Here is a 24,026-nt window from a genome sequence, read left to right on the forward strand (position 1 = left end):
AGTGCAGCACACGGTTCAACATCAGCACAGCAGCGTAAAATTTTGGGAGAGTCTGTTCAACATAAATGATGAACTAACCCAACTTTGTGTAAATAGAGCACAATATAGAAATATGTCCACATATGCAGTCGTGACTGACGCAGCTTTTTTCTGAATTTATACAAACACCATTTCATTTTATAGTAAATTAGTTTGGGCTGGTAATTAACTAATTAATGACATTGTATTAAAAGACTGGTTTACCAAGAGAGACACTGGAGGATTTTCAGCTAAAATGAGTTCATGAAGTGAGTCTTGATATAAAAATGATAACAGGACATTAGAGCCATAATTAATCTTTTAGTGCTTTTACTTTTGATACTTAAGTACATTAGAAGGTAAATACTTTAGTACTTCTACTTAAGTGGAGGTCTAAAGGGAAGAACTTCTACTTTTACTGGAGTAATATTTTAACTTGGGTGTCTCTACTTTAACTCAAGTATTTGGTTTGTGTATTTTGTCCACTACTGCAGACTGAGCAGTTATAACTGCATGAGGTTCAAAACGGTAACTGGCATTAAAACTGCACACTTAAAACAGAATTAAACTCAGCTGTTCAGAGGGCGATTTATTCAAATTGAAACGAGCCACTGTGCACATAATTGCAGATGAGCGCGGGGCAGAGGCATATTTAGACAGGAGATTTCAACCGTATGATCTAATTCGCGTTGCTGTGAGACTGAGCCCGTGTCCCGGAGGCCTGGTGTAAATCATGCGTGTGGACAAGTTACTTACATTACAGAGCCACATTTCTCAGCTTATCAGCAGATTATTCGATGTATTTGAGTTGACAATGATCTCAGTGCTGTGTTAATGTGCTAACAGAAGCACCTCCTTTCATTCAGTCTAATGAATCAGTTTACCAAGTATTTTACAAATATATGTAAACAATAATCAGTATAATTTCTGGAGCTGGGCTGCTTCAGTTGCTGTTGCATATTTTACCTTGTATGGTCTGAATTTAGCTTGATGGCTGTTTTTCTTTCAGAATTTGTTGCTCTCCTATTATTTCTCCTGTAAATCAGTAGGGATGGGGTGTGTGTTCATGCAAATTTATCATCAGATGTTTTCGGTCTGCTTTCAAAGGGGAGTTGTGAAAAAATGCACAAGATATTGTGGGATTTTGAGCAGCATGAAATATAGCCTGCAGCATGGCACCTCAAAAAAAGTTGAGTTGGCTTCAATTTTATGCAAATTACATGCGGAAGCTGTGCAGCGCCGACCAATCAGGCAAAAGTAACTTTGCATTGTCTGTGCACGACAATAATATACCTACTTACAGGATTCCTGTGTTCATGAAGGGCAGTCGTGGGCTGGAGGTTAGGGATCCAGCCTCGTGACCGGAAGGTCACCGGTTCGGTCCCCAGAGCCGACAGCACATGACTGAGGTGTCCTTGAGCAAGACACCTAACCCCCAACTGCTCCCTGGGCGCTGCAGAGTGGGCTGCCCACCGCTCTGAGCAAGTGTGCTCACTGCCTCCTAGTGTGTATGTGGTGTTTCACTGCCCAGGTGGGTTAAATGCGGAGGTGAAAATTCCCCATTGTGGGACTAATAAGGGTCACTTAATCTTAATGAAAATTCTGGAAAAGTCATGGAATAGAAATGTGGTTTTCCAGGCTAGCTTAACTGACTTGTTCAGAATATGAATCTTGGCTAACTAAGGTATTCAGTATGTGTCTGTTGTGGAAGATGTTTTTACATTAAAACACTGAACAAGATGAATTAAGAAGGCAAATATAAGGCAAATGTAAGTGGACTTGCGTGACCAGCCTCTCTTGACAGTGCTTGGTCTGCACCGCAGCGGATAAACAAACATCACATGCTGCAGCTCCATTAAGAAAGGAAGCGTTAACTGCTGAGGTACTCTGATTGATTAGATTGTTTAAAGTCTTTGTTCAAAGTTGTGAATATCTCCCTCCTAAATACTGTAGAAATCAAGTCACTAACCGTGTGGATTTGAACTGAAATCACTGAGAAACTTCAGCAGCTTAATTAATACATTAACTCCCCACACCATGTGAATATAATCCCTCCCTTATTAAAGTTCAGTAGGGTAACTCATTTCATTTGCTAAATAAATTTGTTTTTGTTACTGGTAACTCAGGTCGAATCAGCTAAACGCAATGAAATTGAGGACAATGTCCACATAATTAGATGTGCTTGCATGTTCAAACCACTCTCTACAAACGAAACCGATGGACATGTTTGCACGAGAACATGGGATAACAGAGGAGTCAAAACATAATATGTAGGATGCGAAATGATGAAATAATGTATTGAGCAAAATGACTAATTTTCTAAGGTCGTAAACTGCATTTTGAATTAATAATATTTGAATATTTAATACCTAGATAATGTAGGTTTTTTTCCTCTTAGAAGAGCTGTCTGTATGTTAAATAAGTGCTGGGAGGTTTCTGATAAAATTCAGTATCATAGTATCTTCAAACATATCATTATTATTAACATATTATTGATTTCAAGCAAATGAGTTTGATGTAAACCAATCAAGGTCTGCATATCACAAGTAAAGTGCATAAAAATTATGGTCTTTATTTTTCAAATAAATCGCAAAAAAATTTCACTATAAAAGGAAATGGTATAGATAATAGATTAAGTGACCCTTATTAGTCCCACAACATGGAAATTTCACCTCCACATTTAACCCATCCGTGCAATGAAACACCACATACACACTAGTGAACACACACACTAGGGGGCAGTGAGCACACTTGCCTGGAGCAGTGGGCAACCCTATCCACAGTGTCCAGGGAGCAGTTGGGGCTTAGGTGTCTTGCTAACCCCCAACCTCAGTCATGTACTGTCCGCTCTGGCGATCGAACCAGCGACCCCGTAATTGCTGATTGCCCAGCACTGTGCTAAATGTTTCGCATGGAAATTTCATTTTATGTCATGGAAATATTGTTTAATTCCTTTGTTTAAAAACTGTAAGAAACCTTGATTAATAGTCAGTCTGGACAACATGGATGAAAAACAATAACATCTCTGTCTGGGTTGCCCATTCCTTATGATTGAAAACTTGATGAATACAAAGGATAATAAATGTTCTTTTTTGGTTTATACCAGCCAAAATATACTGGACCACACTGAGCCTTTTAGGTTTATGAGAGTAGCTCTTATATCAGCATTCTCTTACAAGCATGTTGGCTGTCCATTCCTTTAGTGGCAATTCAAAATATGTGGTAATGATCTTTACATGTCTTGAGGGTTGGGCATGCCGGCCTTCACCCTCCCAGCTTAGTAGCATTGTGTAAAAGAGGGAGCTATTAGCTAGAAGGCTAAACTTGTGAAGCATTAAAAGCTACTGGAGTGCTTGAGCAGAACAAGCCAGGTCCATAAGGTGCTTTGCATGTAAAAATTCCTGATACTGAAAACGAGGTAAAGTAAAATATTACTCCAGTAAAAGTAGAAGTTCCTCCCTTTAGACCTCCACTTGAGTAAAAGTACTAAAGTATTTACCTTCAAATGTACTTAAGTATAAAGTAAAAGTACTAAAAGAGTAATTATGGCTCTGATGTCCTATTATCATTTTTATAACAAGACTTGCTTCATGAACTCATTTTAGGTGAAAATCCTCCAGTGTCTCTCTTGGTAAACCAGTCTTTTAATAGAACGTCATTAATTAGTGACGCTGACGTCTATTAAAATAATCATAAGCACAAAACACTGAAGGTAAACAGTTTCCATCAGGGAGAACCGAGTGGCTCTGAAATCACTTTTTACAAACAAGCAAAGTTTCAGTTTCAGATTTATTTACAACAAGTTCCAAGTTTCAGTTTAATAAAAACTGGCTTTAAACTCAGGATCACAAATGAGCTCCTTTACTATATTGATCTGTAGGTCTCTGTTCATAAACATAAACCAGCCCAAACTAATTTACTATAAAATGAAATGGTGTTTGTATAAATTCAGAAAAAAGCCGCGTCAGTCACGACTGCATATGTGGACATATTTCTATATTGTGCTCTATTTACACAAAGTTAGGTTAGTTCATCGTTTATGTTGAACAGTCTCTCCCAAAATTTTACGCTGCTGCTCTGACGTTGAACCATTTGCTGCACTGGGTCAGTATGACCAACAGGTCAAAACAAGCTCTAAACAAAGTGACCGCTGTGCCCTGATTGGTGCTCTTGCTTTGCGCTTCTTTCATTTTGACACGTTACTTTTTTATACACACAAAAACCAAAAGGAACAACAGATTTCTCAAAATGTAGTGGAGGAATAAGGAAGACATTTGACTTTGAAATGTAGTGGAGTGAAAGTAAAAAGTCACCTAGAATGGAAAAACTTCAGTACAGATACACGAAAAAATACTTAAGTACACAAACTAATTACATTTACTTAGTTACTGTCCACCACTGCCACAGGAAGAAGTACACAGCTAAAAACATCCCATCTATTATAATACTATTACTTAGCAATCAGTATGTTTCTATGTTAAAGTTAGCCGTCACATGACCAGCTTTTCCCAGCTATACATTATATTGTACTACAGGCAGTTTTATGATATTTTAAATTTATTGCAGAATTACTGAATCTTCTTCTGTAGCATCTCTAGTAGTTATATGTAATGTAGCTCTAAAAACATGCTGACTGTTGCTTTAAATGTGAAGGCTTAAGGCTGGTCCCTGCACTTCCCCTTCAGAGATTTCATTCAGAGTGTGGATGTGTGGTGGAAGTCTGGAGATCATCCCGTGCAGCAGAGTCGGCCATGTCTTCCGCAAGAAACACCCCTACATCTTCCCAGAGGGCAATGCCAACACTTACATCAAGTAAGATCACTTCAGCTGATCTCATACTTACATAATCGAGCCACATTATACATGCTGAACATTGTGCTGCATTACATTCCACATTGAGCTGTCAGTTTCCTAGTTTATTAGGATTGTCTACTTTGTACCTATAGTCATCGTCAATTTTAACAAATAAACCTACCTCATAGGTGCTATTTGTAGATATACAACTACTGACTGTAGCTCATCTATTGCTGCACAGTTTAAAGGCCACCTTCTACCCCATCTATTGCTATAAGTAAGTAAGTGATACTTTTTTTGATCCCACAAATGGGGAAATTCCACCTCCGCATTTAACCCATCCATGAAGCGAAACACCACATACACACTAGTGAACAAACACACATTAAGGGGCAGTGAGCACACTTGCCCAGAGTGGTGGGCAGCCCTATCCACGGCGCCCGGGGAGCAGTTGCGGGTTAGGTGTCCTCCTCAAGGACCTTCCGGTCACAGGGCCAGATCCCTAACCTCCAGCCCACGACTGCCCCAAGATCACCACAATAAGACCACCACTGACCAGATATTATTTGGGTGATGGAAAACTCTTAGCACAGCAGTGACAGTGATGTGTATGGCCCACTTGGTGATGCTATTGGAGGTTTTTAGGCACCTGATTGTCATTGCTAGGTATAGAACAGTCCTCCAACCAAAATTATCCAACCAACAGTTGTTCTGTGGTAAGAAACTGACCACGGATGAAGGATGAAGAATGACTAACTTGAACTTTGCATGGAAAAGGATGAATGGAAAGAACTGTACATGCACAAGGTGTCACAACAAGGTAGGTGTATCGAATAAAGTGGCCAGTCAGTATGAGGTTATGTAGTCGATAATGTGGCATGAGTATCTGTCCATGCTTTGAATATTTTCATTTTTCCTTCATCTCAAATGTTCAGCAACAGATTCTTTCAGCTCCTGTTGAACTCAGAAAATAAGCGTTTTACATTAGTATCATCACACGTTCTCAGCACTTTCTACAGCTTTTGAATAACAGCGGTCAACTTGATTTCCTAAACCTGCAGTGTGTCAGTCACTGTACATCAGCTTTCACAAGAACATCAGGATTTACTGTGTACATTAATGACTCAAGAAAAAGGGATTTATTATTATTTATGCATTACAGGGCTGACTGTTAGATGCATAGAGCTCTTTTCCTGCCCTGTTGCGGCTCCACAACTCAATCAGAGTAGTAGTTAAAATTAAATCCTCCTTTACAGTAAAATAAAGCTCTGCTGATCGTTCAACACAGTTTAACAGTAAATGGTCTTAAGCGCTGGAGTTAATGTAGAACTGCTGATTCACCCTTTAACTCTGAAGATCACGGTCACCATAGCAACACCGACAACAGTCTCGCCTAGCTAGTAGCTATGCAACGGCAAAGAGAGAGGTTTAAGACGGACATCGATCATTTGGAGACAAATGGATTTATTAGTGTTTATAACCACTCCAGCTGGGTTCCTGATACGTTTAACCTGCAACAAGAAATTGACAAACACTAAAAAGTTCACCAGTTTCTTGTTTGCTTTTTCCTGTTCCACTTTAAATGGTGCAGCAGTTACATTCTGGCTCCTCAGGCAACTATATAGCATGGAACAGGAGAATTAGAACAAGAAGCCAGTGAGTAAGAAGCAACTTCAGTCTAGTAAAAAACAAATGTTGAGAGACATTTTACAAAAAAACTAATCCACTTTTGGAAAAATTTCCTGCCAGAGAGAGTTGAGCCAAAGTGGAAAGCTGTGTATCAAGTGTAATTGATACATAACACCTGAATCGCGCTTAAAGCTATGTTCACATTACAAGCCTCGTGGCTCAAATCTGATTTTTTGCTCAAATCCGATCTCTCTGACTCAACGGTTCACCCTCGTTTAGGTAAATGACTCAAATCTGTCATTAATGTGAACTAATTGGCGTCCTGAAATGACCCTTATGAGCTCATCCTACTCAGTAACATCACGTGACCGAATCACTGCATCATCAGCACAAACTAACAAGTAGAACGAGCTTCACTGAGAAGATCATTAGCTCTGATCAGCTCTCAGCTTCATTATTAGAGCCAGACAAAGGAGAAAAAGGTCAGTCGAGCTGCTTTTCCACCATTTACAGGCTTTAACGTCTGTTCGGCGCTGTTACCATGGTAACACTGAATGATGGTCACGCGCAGTGGATAAAAGCACATGAATTCCAATCGGAGCGTCACATTAAGGTCACATGGCCATGAATCGGATACATATTGAAGTGGCTCAGGTTGGTTGGAGGTTAGGGAACCAGCCCTGTGACCGGAAGGTCGCCGGTTCGGTCCCCAAAGCCGACAGTACATGACTGAAGTGTCCTTGAGCAAGACATCTAACCCCCGACTGCTCCCCGAGTGCTGTGGATAGGGCTGCCCACTGCTCTGGCCACACTGCCCCCTAGTGTCTGTGTTCACTAGTGTGTATGTCGTGTTTCACTGCACAGATAGGTTAAATGCGGAGGTGAAATTACCATAATTGTGGGACTAATAAGGGTCACTTAAATTAAGAAAAAAGCTAATGAAGAAATTAAGAAAAAAGCTTTTTCCATATTCCTTGTATGAAACTTAAAAGACTTTTGTTTTTATGCACCAAAAATCTGGAACACACCATGAATAAATATTCACTAGGCTCTTTCTATCAGAAAAGACTTTTTTTTTTTACATTAGAATTTAACTAACTTTTTATTTTTCTTACTTTTACTGGAATGTTACTGTTACGTCACTGTCGTATTATTATATAACAAGAGCGATTATTATTTTTTTCCCTTTTTTTTGCCGATTTATTTGTTAGACGTTTATGTATTTGTGTTCATGAGTGCGGACGACGCGTAGGGGCTACAGTGTTTCTTAGCTTTGCAGCTTTTGATCTTACCTCATTAAAAGGCCTATTTTTTAAGATCTGGCTTTTACAGAAGCAGCTGCATACTAATACACCACAGTACCTTTGAATATGCTAAATATGTCCATAAGTAAAAACATAAACCTGTTTTTACTGCCAACTCTATGTAATGTTTTCTACTTTGCTGACTTTTTGCCATACATTTAGATCATCCTCCGGCTTTTTTCTCTCCAGGAGAAATGTGCTGCGTACAGTGTGTTTTCTTTATTATGTTTTGCCCTTGGGGGAAGCAGCTCAGCACCAAACTCTATGAAATATTAAAGAAAAAGTGCAACACACTCTTTGAATCCATGGTGCTCTGTGTAGAGTGTCCACATCTGTTCCTCTCATAAGCGGGTAAATTAATATTCAGCAAGGTTATTAAATAATTACTAAGGATGTTAATATATGCCTAACTTGACATTCTTTAAACACGTTCTTCTCGTATTATTTGCTGCGACAGTGAGTCCACAGATAGTTATATGGAAGTATTTTGGGATACTTTACCCTGGGCTAAGTTTTAACTATTTAGAGATCATGTTTTTATCCTTGTCTACAGTCGCACTGCTTTAAGGTAATGTGAGCTGGTTGGTGAAAACTGGTTTGGAGAAATCACGATGGAGTTGAGCTCCATCTGCCTCACACTCAGCTTTTTAAAGATCTACCCAAGTTCTGATGAGTGACCTAAGAAGCTTGAATAATACAGTTGGAATCATTGTCATACAGCAGAGTCATGCTACATTATGTAGAGTAAAAAATAAATAAATAGAGTTAATAAATAAATAAAAAAGCAACAAATTGACCAGATATCTTTAAAACATTCAGGATCAATCAGTATTGTATTGTAGTAATAATAACTATTGGAGTTAATATTATTATTATTATTATTATTATTATTATTACTATTGGACATACTACAAACATTCTTTCTGTCTTTTCTTAAACTCGATTGCTGACATGCATTTAACTGGCTGGCATTAGTTACTGTAACATCTGACATTATACGGCAACAGATAAAAATGAATTAGTCCACAGTTTACAGCACTAAGTGTAGCAGTCCAGGATGAAAGGCTGAAGACAGTGATGTTCTTGTCGCTTTTTCACCGGGTTGAACTCTGCTTTCTTTATCACGGTCAAGTTAGCCAGATAACTTAGCCTACAGAAACCAGCACAGCTCAGTGTTGATATCAGGAGAGTTTTATCTCCCCTTGCCTCTCGTTTTTAACAATCAGAAATCAGAAATGTGCTTTCCAAAGGCCTCCCCCCTAATTCCTTCCCCTGCCCCAGCTATATATTTACTGTGTATATGGTGTGTGTTATCCTTTATAATCACTAGAATCACCATTAAAGCAATAAGTCTCAAGAGGCCGTTCTTAAAAATTAAAGCACTTTTTCAGAAAATAATTAACTATTATTAATAATAATCAACATCAAGAAGTATTCTGCGCCCAAAAATGACTATCTTTAGATTACAGTAGTGTTACTAAGCAGCCATGGATCACTGCATATGTTTATTATGGTCATTTCATTTTTTTTTATGTTTTTTACTTTTTATTGTAAACAAATGAACTTATGATAACGCAGCACTGTTTAATACAAAAGCTTTTGCTTTATAAGCACTTTTTGGTCACCAAATTAACAACATGAGTCTTATTTAGCACCAATTCAGCAGCGCCATGTTCTTGTGCTGGGGCTGAATCTCAAACGGCTCCCTGCTCCCTACACAGTGCACTATGTAGGAGTAAATACTGGATCCTGCAGCCCAACAGAGCAAAACACAGCTAGGAAACAGGGATTCAGACTCAACCACACTCGATAAACGATGCACTGTTTGGCTGTAGAGGCTAGAACTTCTAAACTTTCATAGCTAGAACACTATTTAGGGAGTATAGAGCCGTTTGGGATTCAGCTTGATGCGACTTCTGACAAACATTTAAAGCATGTATTCCATTCAAGTGATGTTTTTATTTATTTATACTGCTGTTTTACAGTGAATCGTACCATCAGTGCTTTAATTCAAGCCTGTAATATTAATGATGGAGCTGTTTAGGCTGCTATCTTTTAGGTTCTAGTTTAGAATATAAGTTGTCAGCCCCTCGGTTTAAGCTAAAAATGGGTTCTTACTCCATTAGTACACTCAGTGCTCCATGTGAGCAGCTTTAGAGTCCAAGATTATTCCATTAACCGTTTTTTTTTCTTTTGGTGACGTTGAAGATTTGAAGAAGATAAATAATAAAAAGATTTAAAAGGTTGAACACGGCTCATCCAATCAGATTTTAGTTCCAGAACCATCCATTCTAAATATATTTATTATTTTACAGGCTGCTAAAATATGCAAATGAGTACACAAATCAGAAGGTGTTTTTTATTGTGTGCTTTGCATTATAAGATTTACTCATCTCAGTTGTTCCTGGTGGGTTTCTGTGTTTTAATGAATCATCTGATTTATCAAGAACATTCTGGTCAAAATATTATGGTGCCATGTTAACCATGTCACATCAATGCGCTTTCATTTTATCACCTGGCTTATAACAACAACATAGTATGTGGCATTAAACCTAATTTTTTGTCCATGACATGCAGCATTACTTTTTATGGCTGGTTTGAGGTGAACTGTGTGGTGGTTGGTTTCAGAAACACCAGGCGTACCGCTGAAGTGTGGATGGACGAGTTCAAACTCTTCTACTACTCAGCACGGCCGGCAGCCAGGGGCAAGTCCTATGGAGAGTAAGTCACTGAAGACTTTCTGAGTGTGTGTGTGTGTGTGTGTGTGTGTTTTGTGGCGGGGGGGTCTTTGTGTGTGTTATGATAAGAGGAGGCCATTATGGAAAAGGTTGCTCTCCCATTCTGCTCTTTCTCCTCCTCTCTTATCAGCATTCGCGGCAGGCAAGAACTGCGGAAGAGTCTCAAGTGCAAATCCTTCAAGTGGTATCTGGACAACGTCTATCCGGAGCTCAAGTGAGTGTGTGTGCGTGCACCGGCATGTGTGTCGGCACTTGAGTGGCACTGGAGGATTATGTGTGGTTATTCACATGTCTTTATTTTTCTGTGTGATGAATGGCTTTTCTTTGTAAGAGGCTTCTTTTACCCAGAGCGCTGATCTGTCGGCCCTTATTGGTCTCCAGGGTGAGATTTTCTGCCCGGTGTGGCAGATACTCCACTAGCACTGTTGCCTTGAACCCATTCTATCACAAAGATAGAAACCACACCAAGACTTTTTGTGTGTGTGTGTAATTGTATACCTCCATCCCTTTGCTGAGTAAATGAGTCTGTTGGGCTGTGGGCCTAGCCAGCGCCTCCATTACTTACAAGGCGTTTCATCTTGCTCCACTGGAGCTGTGTGTTCTGCTGGGTCTGATGAATGGATCTGCCAACATAGCACTGCACATTTCCATACATCTTAATATGACCAGCAATTCACTGTCTCAGGCAGCATGAACACTGGAATGTATTATGTGCCAGAGCTGGAGGAAAGCTGAAATTAACTACAAATATTCATTGAAGTGCCCAAATGTTTGATCGGTTGGCTCACTGATAGGTTTGCGTGATATTTTTCTGTGAGTGCGAGTGCACATGGTCAAGGTGGAAGGACTTTGGGGGACAGTTTCCCAGACCCAGGTTAAGCCTACATGGCATGTTTAAATTTACAGAGAACACAGAGTAAAAAATTAAAAATACATAATTTTTCCGAAAGTGTTCACTCACCCATGCAAATAATTGAATTCAGGTGTTCCAATCACTTCCATGGCCACAGGTGTATGAAACCAAGTTCCTAGGCCTGCAGACTGCTCCTTCAAAGATTAGTGAAAGAATGAGTCACTCTCAGGAGCTCAGTGAATTCCAGCATGGCACCAAGCACAATGAAAAGCGTGGAATGCAGTAGTGTAAAGCGCCACCTCTGGAGACGTATTCACTGGAGTGACCAATCACGCTTCTCCGTCTGCAAATCTAATGGAAGAGTCAGGGTTTAGCAGTTGCCAGGAGAACGGTACTTGTCTGACTGCATTGTGCCGAGTGTAAAGTTTGGTGGAGGGGGGATTATGGTGTGGGCTTGTTTTTGAGGAGTTGGGCTTGGCCCCTTAGTTCCAGTGAAAGGAACTCTTAATGCTTCAGCACCAAGAGATTTTGGACAATTTCAATTTGGGGACAGCCCCTTCCTGTTCCAACATGACTGCACACCAGTGCACAAAGCAGGTCCATAAAGAGATATTTTGGTGTGGAAGAACTTGAATGTCCTGCACAGAGTCCTGACCTCAACCCGATAGAACACCTCTGGGATGAATTAGAGTGGAGACTGTGAGCCAGGCCTTCTCATCCAACATCAGTGTCTGACCTCACAAATGCACTTCTGGAAGCAAGGTCAAAAATTCCCACACACTCCTAACCCTTGTGGAAAGCCTTCCAAGAAGAGTTGAAGCTGTTATAGCTGCAAAGGGTGGGCCAACATCATATTAAACCCTATGGATTAAAAATGGGATGTCACTCAAGTTCATGTGCGTGTGAAGGCAGACGAGCAAATACTTTTGGAACTATGGGTAGGTGTGTGGTCAAGAGTACGATAACCTCATCTGACAGAGAACACAGTTTTAAGTTCTCTGGTGAACTAATGGGCAAAACACTGTTAGTATTTCAGTTTCCTATAAGACTAGGCTTCAACCCTATCAGTGAAAACAACTTTGAAGGTCCAGTCCCATTTCTCATTTTACCCCCTTGTTTTCGAGTGTTGGCCCTTGTTACTGAGCTACAGGGCAGTGTTTGAGATTAACAGCTACTAGCGCTGCTCTGTAGGCGACCCTGCCCGTCTGCAGTGACAGCAGAGGAGGGTAAAGTTCAGCTCCTCACTGATGTAGTTACATTTCGGGATCATACGCCTTCAAAGAGGGGGCAATTATTTATTATCACCCCCCTCCCTCCAATTCTTTAGTGATATGAAGCTGAAGTCAGATATTCACCAGATTCTCCTTTGAACTTCCCGTTCCACCTTAAATGGAGAAGCAGATGTACTCTGGTGCTTGATGCATCAGAGCTGCTGGACTGTTTAAAGTGGAACAGGAAATTTAGCCAGCCAGCTACGGAGACATCAGCCTACTCTTTTATGCTTGTTATGAAGAAAAGAACCATAAAACATTGAAACAACATTAAACTAAGATATTACAATGATTACTGTCATTTTTAACTGAGAACATTCTCACATTTGTGTGTTTCTTTGGTCTCTTGTGCTCCATCTTGCTGATTTTTCTTTTTTTTCATATCACTCTTGTTGGGAGTGTCTCTGAAAAAACAGTTTGGAGGGTCATGTAGCCCCAACACGTTGCCCTTCCCCTCTATCTCAACAACAATTGGGACACTCTACCCCTAGACGTGTATTCATAATATGAAGGGCCAAGGTTGGTTGGGGTGTGGGGTAAAATGGGACGGGGCCTATAACTGCTGTCCCCCCCTCTTATTCCAGAGTTCCAGATGATTCAGATGCAAAGGCTGGAGTGATACGGCAGAGGCAGAACTGTCTGGAAGCTCGCCGGGCGGAAGGGCAGGACCTGCCAGTGCTTGCTCTGGCTCCCTGCATTGGCACCAAGGATGTTCCAGCATTCAACCAGGTACAACAGTGACACCTGTGGCTAATAATACAATCAGTGTGTGATTTCTACAATTACCAGATCAGACAGACAAATGTCTGAAAAAAACCTCTTTTCTATTAAAGTACTGGTGTTTCTTGGCCACATTGATTAACAAACCACACCAGAGTCTGACAATCTGTCCCCCATGGCATACAACACATCCCCTACAGAGAACACACCTAAATATGGCATTTGTCTAGAAATTCTGTGCACAATTTATGGTCTTTCACTGAGCTTAACATAGTGGAAAAAATACATCAAATATAAAATATCCTTTAACTTTTGCACAGACTATGAATTATGATTTTTTCTTTCTCAATGTATTAAATTCTTTAACATTAAATAAAGTTAACATTAACAATGACATTAAGATAAAATAACATAAAATAATGTAGCTGTGCATTAAAATGTACATAAGTGTGTCTCTGTACAGAAACTGGAATTATTTTCATTTAGAAAATCACCAGGGGCATCAAATTTTTGCATAAGCCTGTACACCGATCAGGCATAACATGATGACCACCTCCTTGTTTCTACGCTCATTGTCCATTTTATCAACTCCACTTACTCTGTAGGTGCACTTTGTAGTTCTACAGTTACAGACTGTAGTCCATCTGTTTCTCTGATACTTTGTTACCCACTTTTACCCTGTTCTTCAGTGGTCAAGACCTGCATGGACCCTCACAGAACAGGTACTATTTGGGTGGTGGATCATTCTCACCACTGCAGTAATCCTGACATGGCAGTGGTGTGTTAGTATGTGTTGCGCTGGTCTGAGTGGATCAGATACAACAGTGCTGCTGGAGCAGTGCTGAGAATGAGAAGAAAGTATCAGAGAAGCATATGGACTACAGTCTGCAACTGCAGAGCTATAAAGTGCACCTATATTGAAAGGGGTTTTATTAAAAAGACAGCATTATTGGACCGGTTTACTTGGCAATCAGTGAATCAAACCTTATATTGTGACACTTGTCATGTATTGTGAAAATGTCATCAAGTATGATATCAGGATTCACCCACCACTACCGTGACACATCACTTCTGACATTTAGTTTTATTATTTCTGGCTCAGAGTTCTTTGAAATGAGCACAGAATTCCCATCAAAAGTGCAGATTGGAAACTTTAAATTGATGCCGTTTTTGTGCGTTAGAGTTTTATTATGTATTGGATTTCATTAAAAATTTTTCTACCTAGTCTTGTTTTGCAGAAAGAAAAAAAACATCATTCACATTTCATTGTATTTTTTTAAATAAGAACTGACCGCAAAGGTCAGAAGTGTTGATTCCTAGCTGGTGGTAGTGAATGGAACCTCAATAGAAATGTAATTTGTCACATAACTAGCTATGTAATAAATTGTGAATTTAGATATAAACAATTATGTAATGTGAACAAATGACAAAATCAGAGCTATAGACTTTTAGTCTTTTAGTTAAAGAATTAGTATGTAGCCTTGGTGCACTGATGGATTCTGATCTAAGTTTTAGCAGTCGTGTCAAAGCAGTGACTAAATCAGCTTTTTATCACCTTAAGAACATCAATTATATCAGAGATGTTGTGACTAAAGCAGACCTGGAGAAACTCATCCACACCTTTATTTCTAGCAGGATTGATCACTGTAATGATTGCTTAACTGAACTCCCAAAAAAGAGTCTTACTAGGAGTACAAGAAGGACACCATCATCTCCATTATTAAATCCTTACACTGGTTACAAGTCTGGTCCAGAATAGACTTTAAGGAGCGTATTTATCTGACCTGCTTCCGCGATATGAGCTGAGCAGAACCCTCAGATCATTAGGAACTGGTCAGTCAGTCCTGCCGAAGGTGAAGACTAAACATGAAGAAGCAGCGCTTAGACACTGTGCTGCTCTTAAATGGACCAAAGTGGACAGAGAGCATTAGAAGAGCCGACACTAGACACTTTAAAACTGAATTGAAATCTGCTCAAACAGGAACGTTTTCAGGCTGGTTCAGTGTTTCTAGCCCCTTTTTTTAATCCTAATCTAACTTTTAATTTTTAAATGTATTATTTAACTAATGTCAATCTAATTTGATTTTGAATTTAAAGATTTTCTCTTTTTAAATGTTTTGTTTCAATTATGTTTTTCTATTTTTGTTCACTTTACATTTTTTGAACAACAATTTGTAAAGCACTTTGAGTGACAACAGTGTTTAAAGGTGCTACATAAATAAGCCTGCCATGCCATCTGAGGGGTAGTTATGTAAAGCATGGATGAACTTTGGTGAAACTTTACGTTATGGACCCCAAGTTTTCAAAATTGACCAATCTGAATGCAAATGTGGTCTTGAACATAAGACAGGTCAATCCTGCGGTGAAGCAGAGACAGAACAATGAACTGGGTGTAGGAACGATGCAGGACTCCCACAGCTTCCACTGCAATATTCAGTGGCTGCTGACAGTTTAAAGCTTCATTAATGTATTCTGCTCCGACTGCCCTAGCCTTCCTCTCACCATCAAAAGCAGCAATTACTTTCGTCCCTCACCTCAGATCAGTGATCAGAGGGCTTTTCCAGGGATGTGTCGATCTGGTTCAGAGGATTTATGAATGCTAATTCCTTAGTCCTTCCTTCTCACTCCTGCAATAAGTGGAGCACTAATACAGACTATTTGAGTTAAAGGTCCCAGGTTTTATTATCATAATCAGCGCAAACACAAAGTGTTACAAATAAATTGTTACTGCTGTTCTATTACATTAGAAACTGTGGCAAAAGGGTTTAAACACTCGCCATTAACAAAAACGTGAGCTAGACTCAAAAACCATCTTTTACTCAAATACCAACCACTGAAATGACCTAACTGCGCTTTTCTACTGTCTCCTTCACTGTCTCTCACTGTTCTCCTCCTTCTGACCCGAGCAATGTTTATGTAGTGGTCAAATTATTTTTTCTGAACAGATTAATTAAAAAACAATCTACATTTTTGAAACAGTCAAAATATATGGGGCCCATATACTTTAGCCCACTGTTTTTTTTAGTTTTTGGCCTATTATGTTCTGAATTTCCAGGTTTGCTCCAAGCATTTCCATTTTGGTGCATTACCAGGTGATATAACTGAGAATATGTCTCATAGACAATGGGCTCTTGTTAGCATCATTAAATCAAATCAAATCAAATTTATTTGTAGCGCTTTTTACAGCTGATGTTGTCACAAAGCTTCACAGAATTCCAGTAAAGACAAAGTTTTAACATGAATGTAAAAACCCCCAGGTGAGCAAGCCAGGTGCAACGGTGGCAAGGAGAAACTCCCTCAGAGCTGAGGAAGAAACCTTGGGAGGAACCAAGGCTTACAAGGGGGGACCCATCCTCCTCTGGTCAAACTACCTACAGAGTTATTATACTACTAATATTAATAACAGTAGTATTAGTAGTAGAAATAGCTAGAAGTCCATGAAAACTTCAATGTAGGCTGGGCAGCTAGTCCAAGGCAGGTGGCAGTAGCTGGGGCGTGGGCAGCTGGTACGAAGTGGGTAGCTGGAGAGTTCGACAGTCAGTCGTCGGTCAGTGTCCCGCTGGACAGGTGAGCGGTCATTTACTCTGGGGAAAAAAAAAAGCTATAACTATAATAATCATTAAAAATATATAAAAATATATTTTAAAATATTTAAAATATAAACAGAAAATAATTAAATAGTGCAAATATTGAATAACTTGTGTCACTTGTTCTAGCTCAAGCTTGCTTTCTCTGCTGACCATTTCAAAGAGCTTGGCTCGTCAACCGCCCAAGGCAGGTTAACCGAACTGAGAGTTCAGAGATCAGCGGAGGGCTACTTTTCAACATTCGTGGTCATCACTTGTTGTGATATCATGGATTGTGTTATATAAAAATATAGAAACCTTCCAAGTCAAGAGGCTTTTATTGTCATTCCATCTGTGTACAAGTATACAGTGGAGCGAGATTACAATCCTCCAGGATCAACATGCTGCAACATGGAACAAAAAGGACAGTAAAGACAAAGGGCAAATGTGAGTTATTGTACTTGACAAACAATAAACTAGAAACAGTACAATAAATAAATCAGACGTTAGACACAGTAAACAGACAGGACAGTGCAGCGCCGACACAGCACGCATCTCTGAGCATGAGATATGTGAAAATAAGGTGCAGAGATATTTAACATGCTGTGATCTGTGAGTCACACAGTCAGATTATAACCTACGTGAGAAGAGCAGTTACTAAGGTAGAAATATACAGTACTTGAGTAGAACACAGTATTAACAGTGTTGGCAGCAATGATCCAGATAATGCAAGTAGATTCGAGTGGGAGCATCAAAAAAAGGGTTGTGTGTGTAAAGTATGTGTCGTTGTCACACATTTAATAGCTTGAAATCTAAATGCATTTGATTCACAGAGCATATCAACTGTGAAAGTGTTGGCCCCATCGTCAGGAGGTTGTTAATTCAGTCTCTGTTGATGCTACAGCCGTCTGTGGCCGGGAGTCCAAGGCAGCACAATTGGCCTTGCTCTCTGGGTGGGTAGAATGGCCCCCATCTCCCCCCATCACTCAGCAAGATGCGAGTGAGCGCAGGCGTCTGTTAGCTGACGTAACAGATCTGGCAGTTGGCGCTTTCCTTTGAGCGAGTTGCGCTGTCCAATGATGTGGCATATGCACCAGTTCCAAAAGACTGGTGGAGTCCTAACTAGTGGGTGGAATTGGATATGACTAAATTAGGGATAAAATTGGGGGGTGATTCCAAAAAAAAAAAAAAAATCCACTGCAAGGTGGATTTGGAGTGCAAGAACCCCCGTTGCACCACTCCACCCATCATTTCTAGCCACCAGAGTAGCAGGTGGGTAAGAAATAAAAAAAAAGTCATACCATTATACAACTAAACTGTGCTTCTGCTCTTAAGCTGTAGAGCTTTATTATTTTATATTAATTACTTAAATAGTTATTTGCATGAGCTTTGGGTAATGACTGAAAGAATGAGATCGTGAATACAAGCGGCCGAAATGAGTTTCCTCCGCAGGGTGTTTGGACTCTCCCTTAGAGATAGGGTGAGAAGTTTGGTCACCCGGGAGGGACTCAGAGTAGAGCCTTTTCTTCTCCACGTCGAGAGGAGCCAGCTGAGGTGGTTTGGGCATCTGGTTAGGATGCCTCCTGGACACCTCCCTTGGGAGGTGTCACAGGCAAGTCCACCCGGGAGGAGACCCTGGGGAAGACCCAGGACACGCTGGAAGTGGCTGGGGAAAGGGAGGTCTGGGCCTCATTGCTTAGGATGCTGCCCCTGCGAAGCGAAAGATAATGGATGGATGGATGGATGGATGGATGGATGGATGGATGGATGGATGGATGGATGGATGGATAAATAGTTATTTATGGAGAACGATATCAAGGACACAGATTTTGGCCACTGAAAGAAAAGAGTTAAAAAGCCACTGACACTGAGTGTATTTACACGCACTTCATAATCCAATAACTATCAGATAAGCAATCAGATAATGGGAAACTCAGAGTCTACATGAATCAGACTGTAAGCGGATTTCTGCTCACAGAAGAAGATGTGATGTAAACATAACATAAAACCTGAACTCTATGCTGCAGCTTTTTTAAATGTTTAAAAATGCTTTATCTGAAAATATGAACAAACAACATCTAGAAGATGAAGATTGTTTGTCTTTTATTTCATGTTTTCATGACCCTCATTATTTCAGGGTTTCAGTGACCCTCCAAAGTGTTCTGCTGCCCCTTGCAGCAATGCTGCTCACTTATTTCTTCTACTGCTATCTGACCTCACGCATACGCAGACTGAGGAACCTGAAAGAAATCAGAATAAGAGTTTAGATGCACTGAGAAATCTGAATTACTGTTAAAATCCAGCCTCTTAATCAGATTTCTAGATTGAAGTTTGCTGTTTACATGACCATTTGAATAACTGGATAACTGCAGAAATCCGATTATGTTTGGATTATTGAGTGCATGTAAATGAACTCACAGACTCAAAAAAATACCAGCATTCATATTACCTACAGTACTGTGCGAAAGTTAGTAATCTAAGCAAATTTTTGAACCATCTACCTCAGCAGTGAGTTTATCACAATATACATTACAATAAAGTCATACTCATAATTCAAATAAACATAGAAACAATAAAAAGTAACAAGAATTTCTTGGGTCCATATTTTTCCTTGACACCTTCACAGCCGCCACAGAGACTTGTTAATATCATCAATTACACCATGAGCACAATTTACTGAAGCACTGATTGATCAAACCAGGAGCTGCTTTTTAACTACATACAATACTGAACTTAACTAACTACATATAATACTGGACTTAACTAACTACATATAATACTGAACTTAACTAACTACATATAATACTGGGCTTAACTAACTACATATAATACTGGACTTAACTAACTACATATAATACTGGACTTAACTAACTACATATAATACTGAACTTAACTAACTACATATAATACTGGTCTTAACTAACTACATATAATACTGGACTTAACTAACTACATATAATACTGGACTTCCTCGAGGAGAGGTTTGAAAATGGGTAAACAAACACACCAACATCCAGAAAATCACTATTTATTTTACATATATATATATATATATATATATATATATATATATATATATATATATATATATCATTATTAATTAGTATTCTATAAATTTTGTTTATTCAAATATTAACAATATTCTCAGCAAATAAACACAAACTACACAAATAAATAGATTTTGAAAATGTGTCTTGGGTGCCTAAGACTTTCACACCGTACTGTATTTCCTTTACTTTTGTATTTACAGGCTTAATTTAACGTGAGTTTTTTTCACTGTGCAACTAAGTTCTGTCTTGTATATAAAAATGGATGGTCTGACCTGCTGCCTCACCCAGGTTTAACCTTTGCTCTGCAAGAGAATAACAGTGAACTGAAGTGTTAATGACTGACAGAAATTATAATTACTGGCAAAAGGGTAAAAAGATGCGAGCTAGACTCAAAAAACGTCTTTTACTCGAATACCAACCACTGAAATGACCTAAATGCACTTCTCTAAGATAAAACTCTTCTTCACTCCTTCACTCTCTCTCAGTGTTCTCCTCCCCACTGACCTGAGCAATGTTTATGTTTCTGAACAGATTAATTAAAAATAAATTGATGTTTTTGAAACAGTCAAAATATATGGGCCCCACATACTTTAGTGCACTGCAGTTTTTGGTTTTTGGGCTTTTGTGTTCTGAATTCTAGTTTTGGCCAAGAATTTCTATTTGGTGCTTTACCAGGTGATATAGCTGAGAATATTCTGTCTCATAGACCGCCACACTTGTTCAAAGTATAATTCTCATTAAAAAACCTCCCAAAGTCCCAAACTTCCAAAATATAAAAAGAAAATAATTTAATATTCCAAATGTTAACGTCTTATTCCCCAGGGTATATTTTCATTTGTCCATCTGAATTTTTCAAATTATTCAGTAACTGCGTGAAATAAATGTACATTTTTATTTTATTTATTTATTTATTGAAAAATTTCCTCTCAAATGAACAGAACATGTGTTTTATGATCTACACATGTCTACACATCTACACATCTACATATGATTACAATTTACTGCTGAAAGCCAAAAATCTCAGATGCTGTTTTGTGTTATTTTATAAAAGTAATGTTTACAGAGCAGATCACTGAAGAGACGCCATCTGTTTATAGTTTATAGCCCAGATTTGGGGAAAAACGAATCGACTTTCAGTAGAAAAACAAACTGAGTTCAGCTTCTTTTATTATAAGTGTTTAAAATGACATCACCAACTATTTGACGTTTGAGTTACAGCCTCATATGATGCCCAGCTTCCGAATGTAGCTTATGAAATATGAACGTTATGAAGAACATGATGAAGTGTGTTTTGGGACCACCAGTGGTCTCAAGGAGTTGAAAAGGTTAAAGGACAGTAATCACACGACTGAGTGTGTCATGGTTGTTTGTATCAACTGTTACCAAGTATATGTAGTATAAAGTAGAAGCCTCTGTAATGAGGTACTATAAATCTAACCCCAGAGATAAAAACACAATTATGTGTACAGAGGTAATCACCCATAACAGAACGCAGAACACTTTTGGTAGAAATCCATGAGGTATAAATCATTCTGCAATCTCAGTTAGATGCTCAGTTAGATTGTGCTGCTGCATAATCTTGAGTATTGTAGATCAAGACTTACCTCAAAATGCTAATGACTGTAAGTAGTAATAAATGAAAACATGTCATTTGCATAACACTAAACAAGATTATATTTATATTTAGCAACATTAATTTCTCTGAGTGAAGCCGTTCTTTAACAGTTTGATTTGGAAAGTAAAGCAGTTGAGTTCAGTGCCCTAAAACAACAACAACAGAAGCACTGAGTATGAACCTCCTCGCTTCATAGAAATGTGAAACACCTAATCCACTAATGGGCCCAGTCCCATTTCACCCCTCGCCCTACCACTCAGCCCTCAGCCCTCTGTTTCGCGTGCTCACATCTAGGGGTCGGGTGTCCCGATTCTTGCTGAGAGAGAGGAGGAGGGTGAAGTTTTGGGGCTACATGACCCTCCAAACTGAGTTTTTTCAGAGACTCCAAACAGAGAGATATGAGAAAAAAGTTGCCTGTGCGAACGACCAAATAAACAATAACCTAATAATAATAAAATAATAACCTATAATTGCCCCCGTCTTTGAAGGTGTATGATCCCTAAATGTAACTAAAGCCCAGCAGTGAGGAGCTGATCTTTACCCTCCTCTGCTGTCACTGCCAATGGGTCGCCTACAGAGCAGCACTAGTAGCTGTTAATGAAGTGATGCTCTTTTTATTTGAGGGTCCCATTTCAGAGGGAAGATCTCAACCACTGCCTTGTAGCTCAGTTCCAAGGGGCAACACTCGAAAACAAGGGGTAGGGGTAAAAAGAGGAAATGGGACTGGGCCTTAGTCGCATTTCAAAGAGGAGCCATACTGGATAACATTACACTGTGTGGCCTGGGCCGTAGGAACAGGCAGCCGTTTTACAGCAGGGTAATGTGATTTAATTCAGATCACATTTTTGTGCCGTGGTCTAATTATATTAAACAGAAAGACGCCCTTCGCTTCCTGACCCGGCCTCTCTCCTCAGCCCTGTAAACCTACTGACTCCCAGCTGTAAAGCTTTGCACATTATTAATCCTTGCATTCTTCATTCCTCCGTCCTTCTTTTGGTCCTTGGTGTTTCATGTTACTGCTGGCCAGCTGAGGCATGAGCTTTCCATTAGTATCAGTTTGCTGTACTTCATTATAGTTTCAAAAACACATCTGCAGAAATGTCCACTTCTCTATCTCTCCAAAGGAGTCTTTAAGGAGGAAGTTTTTAATGAGTAATATATTTTACAAAACGGCTGCCACAGAACATCAAACCATGGAGCATCCACTAAAATAGGCAAATATGCCCTGTGAGGGTCCGTGGGGGTCCTGACCACTGAAGGACAAAGTATCAGAGAAACAGATGGACTACAGTCTGTAACTGTAGAACTACAAAGTGCATCTATATAGTAAGTGGAACTGATAAAATGGATGATGAGCGCAGAAACAAGGAGGTGGTCATCATGTTATGCCTAATTGGTGTTTTCATTTACATCATATAGTGGCACAATGCCATTGGCCGTGCGTGTACTGTCACCAGTTTTGCTATGAGAGCTGTTTTTTCAGTGATAACGTAAACATAGCTTTAAAAGCCATGGTTGTTGCCATTGATAGCAAAATCTTGTAATTTGAAACAAGTGGTTTACAGTGGTGGACAGTAACTGAGTAAATATAATTAGTTTCTGTACTTAAGTAGTTTATTCGTGTATCTGTACTGAAGTTTTTCTGGGCGACTTTTTACTTTCACTCCACTACATTTCAAAGTTGAATATCTTCCTTTTTCCTCCGCTACATTTTGAGAAATCTGTCGTTCCTTTTAGTTTCTTTGTGTATAAAAACGTAACATGTCAAAATGAAAGAAGCACAAAGCAAGAGCACCAATCAGGGCACAGCGGTCATTTTGTTTAGAGCTTGTTTTGACCTGTTGGTCATACCGACCCAGTGCAGCACACGGTTCAATGTCAGCGCATCAGCATAAAAATTTTAGGAGAGTCTGTTCAACATAAATGATGAACTAACCTAACTTTGTGTAAATAGAGCACAATATAGAAATATGTCCACATATGCAGTCGTGACTGACGCGGCTTTTTTCTGAATTTATACAAACACCATTTCATTTTATAGTAAATAGTAGTTTGGGCTGGTTTATGTTTATGAACAGAGACCTACAGATCAATATAGTAAAGGAAACTCATTTGTGATCCTGAGTTTAAAGCCAGGTTTTTATTAAACTTAAACTTGGAACTAAGTTGTAAATAAATCTGAAACTGAAACTTTGCTTGTTTGTAAAAAGTGATTTCAGAGCCACTCAGTTCTCCCTGATGGAAACTGTTTACCTTCAGTGTTTTGTGCTTATGATCATTTTAAACTTATTATTACTGGTTTACCAAGAGAGACACTGGAGGACTTTCACCTAAAATGAGTTCTTGAAGCCAGTCTGGTTATAAAAATGAAAACAGGACATCAGAGCCATAATTACTCTTTTAGTACTTTTACTTTTGATACTTAAGTACATTTGAAGGTAAATACTTTAGTACTTTTACTCAAGTGG

The 24,026-nt window shown here is 39.2% G+C and overlaps 1 protein-coding gene across 1 annotated transcript in view; it reads left to right on the forward strand.

The window, feature by feature from the left end:
• Positions 1-24,026, forward strand: part of galnt14 (UDP-N-acetyl-alpha-D-galactosamine:polypeptide N-acetylgalactosaminyltransferase 14 (GalNAc-T14)) — a 118,682-nt gene that overhangs the window by 81,675 nt on the left and 12,981 nt on the right. Inside the window, exons 10-13 of the mRNA XM_017701048.2 lie at positions 4,704-4,830; positions 10,374-10,466; positions 10,614-10,697; positions 13,192-13,336. Coding sequence (XP_017556537.2) covers positions 4,704-4,830; positions 10,374-10,466; positions 10,614-10,697; positions 13,192-13,336 — 449 coding nt within the window. The remainder of the gene's footprint in view (positions 1-4,703; positions 4,831-10,373; positions 10,467-10,613; positions 10,698-13,191; positions 13,337-24,026) is intronic.

This window comes from Pygocentrus nattereri, chromosome 4 (assembly GCF_015220715.1).
Source record: "Pygocentrus nattereri isolate fPygNat1 chromosome 4, fPygNat1.pri, whole genome shotgun sequence".
In the NCBI taxonomy this organism is placed as follows: domain Eukaryota; kingdom Metazoa; phylum Chordata; class Actinopteri; order Characiformes; family Serrasalmidae; genus Pygocentrus; species Pygocentrus nattereri.